At 37.3% G+C, this 8,826-nt stretch overlaps 1 protein-coding gene across 7 annotated transcripts; it reads right to left on the bottom strand.

Moving 5' to 3' along the window:
• Window positions 1-448: 448 nt before the first annotated feature.
• On the bottom strand, window positions 449-7,455 carry LOC122309332 (uncharacterized WD repeat-containing protein C2A9.03-like). 7 transcript variants are annotated; one of them, XM_043122790.1, is made up of 10 exons: window positions 7,132-7,455; window positions 6,472-6,634; window positions 6,194-6,361; window positions 5,373-5,459; window positions 1,974-2,108; window positions 1,783-1,893; window positions 1,597-1,688; window positions 1,414-1,519; window positions 1,240-1,326; window positions 449-1,151 (listed from the first exon to the last, which is right to left on the bottom strand). In XM_043122790.1, exons 2-10 carry the CDS (start codon window positions 6,628-6,630, stop codon window positions 738-740), a joined length of 1,359 nt encoding a protein of 452 aa, XP_042978724.1. In that variant the 5' UTR covers window positions 6,631-6,634; window positions 7,132-7,455; the 3' UTR covers window positions 449-737. The 7 variants fall into 7 exon arrangements, with proteins under 7 accessions (XP_042978724.1, XP_042978723.1, XP_042978726.1 ...); XM_043122789.1 differs by lacking the exon at window positions 7,132-7,455 and adding an exon at window positions 7,065-7,087; XM_043122792.1 differs by lacking the exons at window positions 6,472-6,634; window positions 7,132-7,455 and adding an exon at window positions 3,475-3,530 and having other exon boundaries at window positions 6,194-6,240.
• Between the last annotated feature and the right edge of the window lie 1,371 nt (window positions 7,456-8,826).

Here is an 8,826-nt window from a genome sequence, read left to right as displayed (position 1 = left end):
TATAATTTTTATAGATATTATAATTTTAATATTTATATTAAATTTAATCAGATCAAATAAATTAATTTCAAATTTATTCCATCTATTTATATAAACGGTTATGTTAACAAATCGTATTAAAATTTAATATTTTGATACAATAAGGGTTGAGTTCGAATTTATCTTATATAATATACAAAGACTCACGAAACCAATTTAAGCAACGAGACAGCATTGTCAGTTCTATCAACTCCATGCAATTGGTCAAAGATCTTAAAAAGATCAGCTCAGCTTGAGCACGGCATTGTAGAATATCAACTACCGTATATTGCACTTTGAAATGTTTCCGGCCATTGTTTTCTAAACAAACCGTCATCCTCAACACTTTATCCCCCCTTATGGGCTTTGGTTAAGGGCTGTAGAAGTAAACGATTTTGAATGGTCACACACACACACTCACACACTTCAAACTAATTCCCGTTTACTTATTTGATGCTCGGTAATGAAATGAAAAGATAACTTGATAGTGAATAACGCAATTACAATTTTCACTATATACAACAAACTCCAAAAAAAAAAAAAAAAAACGCTTTACATTGACAAAATTTACCTTCCATTTTCTACGAGCCAGCCAAAAAGACCACCACCGCATTCACACACTCCCAAAAATAAAAACATCCGCAAAGCAACATTTCTACCCAAATAGAGATCTATAACATTAGAAATCCCAATATGCCAAGGGGAAATCCCCAAAGCACTTAGAAGATGGAATCTAGATATTGGTTATTATGCCTCATGTTGAACTCTAACAAGCTGCCATAGGTGCGATCCGAAACCCCGACAAAAAGTGCTTCACTGTCTGGGCTAAATGATATTCCTGCAATCTCCCCAAATAGATCAATCTCTTGACCCTGAACATATCCAGACTCCGTGTCTAAGATATGCACGAAGTCTGCTGGCTCAGCCATAGCCATAAACCGCCCATCTGAGCTGAACTTTACGGCTCTTATTGCCCCCATCCTTCCCTTTATTACAGCCAGGGATTTGGACAGATTCCTTATGTCCCACAGCCTGCAGGTAGTGTCTTGGTTCCCAGTAGCCAAAATCCGTCCATCCGGGTGCCAAGCAGATGTAAAAGAATAGTCCAGGTGCCCTTTGAGGCTCCCAATGACCTGCTTCAACTCCATATATGAGAACCGAACATGTTTATTACATATAATCAACAGATTGTGCAAGTCGCAACCAAAAAGGGTGACTTACTTTTCCAGACTGGGCATCGGCTATTAAACATTCGGCACTGTCACCAAGAACTGCAAGCAACTTTCCATCCGGACTAACAGAGGTGTTCTACATAGAGTGGAGAGCAAAACTGTGAGAAATATGGTCAGAAATTAACTCCAGCTCTCGAGCATTGTGTCTGCAGATGACACTCACATTTACAGACCAATCGTAGGAGAAGAGATTTAGTAAAGCAAAATTCTCTGCATCGTAGACCCTCACTCGAGCATCATTATTTGCAGTCATAACCCTCATCGAGCCACTGTAGATGGAAGTTTCAGTTGAATGCCTGAATGGAGATGAAGGATCTTGAAATTGTCTAGTAGGAGAATGACTTACTTGGGGTTTCGGAAAACATCCACTGCATTGGTTATAGCATTCTCATCTGTTGTCACTTTTGTGCAGAATGCAACTCCGGGTTGATTCAAGTACTGGCTCGCATGTAAAGAGAAAGTTAGACAATGGAAATCAACTGCAGCAATGGGTTCAATGTTGATAAAAGTGTGAACAAAGTTAATGGCATACCTTGCAAACTAGCTCCCCCTGAAACCCGCCAGCTACCAGTAAATTCTCTTTAACAGCCATTGTGCTTATCTGAACTCTTGAGAGTGACTGAGACAACAATCCGGGGTGTTTCTGCAAAATAGCAAATATTCAGACCCAAAACAAGTGGAATGCTGATCAAGCTCCATCCTCGTCAAAAAGTGGCTAATTACCAGGGTGGGAACAATCGGTTTAGCAACATTGAGCACTTCTTTGCCCCTCCTCAGCAATGAGGACCAATGCATAACTGAATAGTTCTGCATCAGGTATACATCATGCTTTGATGTCGCCCCTAACAAATTTCTCAACTGCAAGAGAACCACACAATTGATCAACACAAATAAATATGCAGTAGCTTATAAATACCACATACACGCATAAGGGCACAATTTCCGCAATTCTTTGATGTATTCAATTGAGTTCATTAAACAGCTAAAGCTGTATCGGTCCTTAAGAGTAGGGGTTCTCCTTTCTTTCTTTTTTGACTACATAATTTGTATCAAATGAAAATGATATATATTTCCATTCCAGGATATAAAATCATCTTTACGTCTGCTACGGAAATTTCCATATTGTATAAAGGTTAGGAACTCCTAACAAACTAAATGAACACAAGTGATATGGTGTCGTTGACTCTCTGGACTGCAGGTATATCAGAGTTGAAGTTGAACATTGTGATAAATTTAAGATAATGACACTGGAGCTTAGAAATGCAGCCTTTGGTTGGAAAAAAAAAAACAAAAAAAAACAAAATGGCTAAACAAAAAAGGGATTAACTGTGGTCGGTACACAGTCAATCCCTTCTCTGGCAGCTTCAAATAGAATGCAAAATATGAGAAAAGAAATATAACTAAAAGAAAAAGAGAATGTAATATGTAAACACGGTCCCATCTTAGTATTACAACTTTCTTAAATTCCCACACAAAATATAATAAATAATTCAACTTTTTTAAATCCCAAAACAATAATAATATTAAAAAATAATATTCTAACAATATTTTATTCAACTTTCAACTAAAACCATCTCATCTCACTATCCAAACTACACCTTATTCATCATCCTCACCTAACAACTTTTAAGAACACAAAAATGAAAAATATGAAATGCCATTATGTATGACAGTTTGACTAGTTTAAAGAACACAAAATGTAAAATATTTAATGCCATTACATACGACAGTTTGACTGCAAGCCAGACAGAACAACCCACACAAAAACGTGAAATATGAACTGCCATCATGTATGACAGTTTGACTCCAAGCCAGACAGAACAACCCACACATAATTCTTCTTTCCTCCTCACTAGACAAGTACGGACAAACAATATGCATGAACAGAAACAGTAGAGAATCAACACCCATCACATTATCAATAGTTAAAATAAAAGGATTGCAGATTAATAAAACTGATCCACATTAAAGTGCCTGCAAGAAAAGATCATATCAGATAATTGATCAGAAAATGAGCTCAGAATTATGTAAAGATTAGAAATATAAGTTAGATATTTCCCAGCAATTGTCGAGGCCTGCAATGCATCTCATATTCTAAAGGTCAGTATGAGGCGGTGCAATGATAATACAACGAAGGCCCCTCATCACCAGGAACACCAATGCTATTTAATTACACGTATTGCTAGAGAGGCCTCTTAAGTGCTCAAATATTTTCCTATCATACCATATAAATAATGCCGCGCCAGCTGCTCAGATAAAACTTCCACCCTGCTTTAAAGGCTGAAATAAAGAGAGAAATAGATTGTCCTAAATGCACAGAGGGGGTTAAAGCAACATAGTTATATTTGATAGTCAACAGAAACAATATATTTACAAACGGATATCACATGCAAAGATTAATGACCCGAACCATATGCAACAGTGACTAAGTTCTACATGAGAATGAGAATCAGTAATAATTATCACTTTCCAATGCAGTGTTACGGATTCAAAATTAGTGCAACTAAAAAGTGTTGGAAATATAAGCCCCATACACCTACTTAAAGAGGACAAAACTAAAAAATACCAAAATAAAACAGTGTTGAGCATTGAAGAGCAGTCACAAATGATGTTTAAGGCTTCAATCATTGAATGTTGTCTGTGTTATGCAACAAGGGTTAGTTGGATAAAAAAAATTAGATAAATGCTTGGTTCAAAAATAGATCTCACAAACATAAAGTTCACAAATTGATATAGCTTATTCTAGTATTTCAAATTGTAGAAGCCTTTTTTACTATAAAGTAAATTTAATGTATCGGATTTAGTCACATCAATTTATGAGTTTCACTTTTGTGAGAGATCTTTGTGAAACTAGCGTTTCAAAAAGTTCAAAGGTATTCATTGCCATTCTTGGAATGCCAAGTCATACCGTAGTGACTATGAATCAATATCCATTACTTGGCATCAAATCACCTGTATGTAGTCATATCCAGCAGACATTCAAGATTGTACCTTAAAAAATAGTGTCGTTTAATTTGATTAATATGGTTAAGAGTTCAAATATGGATAGAGTATGCATTGCTCATTTATATCTTGAAACTAGTTAGAGATAGGTGTTCTTTGATTCATCACTCTTGGAATGTATTTAGGTGTTCTTATGTATACTTCCTATGTACATGGGCTATGCCTATTTCAGTCAAATCAATAATATTTATCTCTTACTTTAAAAAAAGAAAAAAGAAAAAAACTAGTTAGAGATAGTGTAAACTGACCTCTTCTAAATACTGTATGTTATGGCAGTCGTGAACACATTCTCAGAGAGTATTAAATTAAATTTCAACAAAATCCCTTTTTAAGATCAATTAAAAGCTCTATTTTTCCTTCAAGTATAAATATTATTACTATAGGCCTGAAGAGAGACCGTTACAATGTCATCACTTGACCATATACTAATTTGGAGAACTGCTCAGACTTTTATATAATTGTCAGTAAGCTAACTTTAAGCATATCTCAACCGATACCATCAACCCTATCATAAGAAAAAAACTGTAAACTCCATACCTTCTAATGCATGGTTGAGTCACGGAGCTATAATCACATGTAAATGATACACATGAAGGGTCATAAATTTTCACGAACCTGCAGAACTACTAGACTAATGTGTATATAAGAGAACTCCAATGCAGCTGAAAATGAAGGATATATTTAACACCAGGACACAAATTCTGCTGAACCAAAATTTATATCATCAATGTACTTAATTTTTGGTATCTAATACAATACTAGCAAGTACATCAATGAGAAGCAATAAAATAGAACCCTTTGACAATAAAATAATGAAGTACAACTAAGCATCTACTTAGTGATGATTTCGGGGAAAAAAATAGAAACAGAAAAGTGAGAAATTAAGACAAATGAAAAATGCATATGCATATGCAACAATAAACCATAGCGAATGGCTAGTTTTATGGCTTCACTGTAAGTGTTTTGGTTAAAAGACATATCAAAATGCAATGGAGTGGTAAGGAAAAAGAAATCAAAACAATCAGCAGCCTAGGACTCCATAAATAGCTAAAAACAAATTTTGACGAACAGACAAAATCAATTCGAAGAAAAAAGAGACCCACGAACATGAGTATCTACCTGAAAATGCACAATTGTAGATTTGACAAGCCTCGTGTTGAACTGGAAATCATAAAAAGTCTTTGCCTTCTCTACTTGCAAGCATTCCTGTCAACATGATATGTTTAGAAGGAGAATCCTAAGGGAGACGCAACTTTTTAACTCCTAACGTATAGAACAGGAAATGTATGGATATAGCGCATGATTCTAAGAATGATAGACGCAAGGGGTATGAGAAAGAATCAGTAAATAGGTAATACAGATACCGTTCACTAAAATTAAAAGGTGATGACACGAAAATAGAAATCTATTTATGAAAATTTTTCATCAATTTAGAACCCGCCGTTTACCCAAATCAATATAAGCATCCCATCTATACTTGGAATTAAGGGAGAACAAATTTTTCAAGGCATTCACAAACTTTTAAAAACTAGTTGGTATATAAAAGGGAAGTCTCAACCGACCCATGCCATCATCAAATTTTATGAAATCGTGCCTTCAAAACGGCACGTACTTGGGATTAGTGAAGACCTATGTAACATAAAGTTCATCATCATTATTATTATTTATTAAAGTTCATTACTGATACCCGTATGCATCAAATCCAGGCAAACAAAGGCATCAACACCCATATCCGCATAACGCCATAGCAAAACTAAAAAAATATGAGAGTCGAGGAAATTATATACATTAATAGATAACCATAAAATTAGTACATGACTAAATTATAAGGGAAAAACAAATATACTTTTGGAGCTGAAACCTAACAGAGCATAAAGCAAAATTTAAATGACAAGAGAGGGCTGAAACCAACGAAGAAAAATGGTACACCGTAAAACTACCTTGTCAAGCTCTTCCCGAGAGAGAGAGAGGTTCTCATAGTTCTTGTATTGCTTCAATCGCGTCTCGCGGTACTTATCTCTTGTAAAATTAAGCCTCTCCCATGGTATTCCCTGTATGTCCTTCCCATTTCTAGCCTCCAAAGCTGAAGTATCGGTCTTTGGCTTGCTCTGTAGATCCAAAACCATATCAAGCGTAACCTCCATTATCGTCAATAAACTAGAACTTGCATACGTAGCAACTAGCAAGTCTCTAACAGGTAAAAAGAAAAAGAATTTACCGTTTCGAAGTCGTCCTCAAAGTCAGAGTCCGGAGAATCGACGTCGTTATTCCTCTGAGGTTCGTTGTCAGGGAAGAAATCTTCGTCCTCAAAACTGGCCATGTCGTAGTAGTAGTCGTCCACGACATACTCAAGGTCGTCGTTTAGGAAGTGCTCCATTAACCTACAATACGAACTAAGTTCGATCACTCAAAAGAACGTTTCCAGGTTCCAAAGTCGTAGAGCTTTCAGAGTTTCTCGAAAATCTTTGAAACAAATAACAAAAATTCCCACTCAAGCTAGAGATTTACGACAAAAAGAAAACAAAAAATGGAGCTTCTTGAAATCTTTGAAAGAGCTGTCAGAGTTTCTTGAAATATTTGAAACAAATTGCAATAATTTACCCTCAAGCAAGAGACTTACGCCAAAAAGAAAACAAAGATAGGACTTTACGTTGACATATGGAATAAATGGCCTGCGATATGCTGTTTATACTAAATTGTGAATTATATACAAGCATGCACAAGAGTATTAACAACGAAGCGATAAAATATCTAGTCTTCGAACTTCAGCATTATGCCAGTGATATAGACGATTAAAATGAAAAACCAAACCAAAAGAAAACAAAAAGCATCCGATCCTTCATTCATAATTAAAACCGGGGGTCGTATGAGAAATTACCTCCTAAATTTGGAAAAATCTAGCAACAGGAGCTGGAGGAATGGTAGATCGGGGTAGGAACAGAGACCTCCGAAAGGACAAAACAGAATGCAACAACAGCACAACCGGAAAGAGAAGCAGCAAAAGAAAAACAGAGGTCCAGAAAAAGAATTTCCCGAGAAACCGTGTTAAGTAAGGGGGTTTAGAATCTAAAAAGGTAATTACAATTTACGGAGATTGCGATACAGAAAATTAGGAAAACAAGAAAGGAAACGGAAACGAACAAAAGAGGAGAGAAGAAGAGGCGAGACAGAGAAAGAGAGGTGTTTTGGCAAACAGAGCGTAGGAAAGAGAGGCAGGATCCGCTACTTATAGAAGAATACAGAGGGCGCAATGCGCATAGTGAAGGTGCTTTGTGGGACCGTCAGCAGACCCCACAATTTGTTTTATTTTATATCTTTTATTATTAATAAAAGATAGAATCGGCGGCTTTACGATGGGTGCCACTCAGCCGAGCGTTTTACCGGCTCGGCCGTTTTCCATTCACCGTGACATATCATGATATTTTAATTATTCTATTTTGGTTTATATAATTATTTATTTGTGTGCATATCGTATATGCTGACAAATATGATACATGAAATGGCTAAATAATTTTTAAGATTAAGAACTGATAAATACATATTTGTCAGAGTCGGAGCAGAGTTGGTTTTTAGATTTTCGCGCAGGCCTAACTCTAGACATACAATTATCGTGTAAATACTTAATGCTTTTTAAAGGAGAAAATAATAGTTGAATTATTTTATGAAAAAAATATTTTGAAAAGAATATTCTTATTAAAATCATACCAGTGGAGAGCGATAAGTAAAAAAACCCTAGTGAGAGAAGCTCCTCCTTCTCTCTAGAAACAAGGCAGCCCTCTTCCGTCTTCCGTCCGAGGGAGGTGGGAGCCTAGGCTTCCCCTCCCTCCATCTCTATTATCTTTTCCGTATAGCTTAGTTTCATTTATGTTATCTTTCCTCTGTTTTCTACCGTATAGCTTAGTTTTTCTGTTTTAAATCAAGCGTCGTTTGGGTGGTGGTTTCGGTGGTCGACAGCTCCACCTCCCGGTCAAGGAGCCCGAAGTCATTCTCCAACATATCTTGCGGTTGGCGCAGTGGTGGTTGCACGGTAGAGGAGGAGGGCATCGTCTGCGTCTTTGGCCGTGGCTTGGTGTGGTCTGAAATGTGTTTTCTGAGTCTTTGACCACCTATTCAAACTACGTAGCTGGGCGTGGTGGAAAACAGAGTATCCAGTGTGGACGGAGTTCGGGTGCTTATCGCCAGAGGTGTTTTGGTTTCTTGCAGGCTTGGATGTAATCCTGTGGGGATAAGGTACTCTGTTTCATCCATGGAAAACAGAGCGGTTTTCGGGATTTAGGCTGAGGTGCATGGGAGGAAAAGGTGAGCCTCTGGGGTGAAGTCCGAACTTAACCCAGCATGGAGACTCTGTGGGTGGCGGCCGGAGAGGGGGAGACGCAGTTGTTTGAGGTTTTGGCTTTCGGTTTTTGGTTTGTTTCTGGAATAAATTCCGTGCTGGGCTCCGTTTTTTGTTTCTGATTCTGTTTTCACCTAGCCGAGGTGGTGTACGGGCTGGTGGGCTGGTTATGGTTATGGGGATGAAGCCGGCAGTGGTGAGAAGCCCTTGTGACCTTGAGGGGCTGGCGATGGTGACGGG

This window comes from Carya illinoinensis, chromosome 5, assembly GCF_018687715.1.
Source record: "Carya illinoinensis cultivar Pawnee chromosome 5, C.illinoinensisPawnee_v1, whole genome shotgun sequence".
NCBI classification, from domain to species: Eukaryota; Viridiplantae; Streptophyta; class Magnoliopsida; order Fagales; family Juglandaceae; genus Carya; species Carya illinoinensis.
Note: the sequence above shows the minus strand (reverse complement) of the source record. Positions and strands in the feature narration are given on the sequence as shown.

Coding starts and splice junctions, on each gene's coding strand:
- LOC122309332 (XM_043122789.1), bottom strand. CDS start 7,084: ATGCTTTTTGTTTTCTTTTG. Junction 6,635..7,064: donor ATGCTTTTTGTTTTCTTTTG/GTTTGGTTTTTC, acceptor TTCGTATTGTAG/GTTAATGGAGCACTTCCTAA. Junction 1,520..1,596: donor GATGTTTTCCGAAACCCCAA/GTAAGTCATTCT, acceptor TTCCATCTACAG/TGGCTCGATGAGGGTTATGA.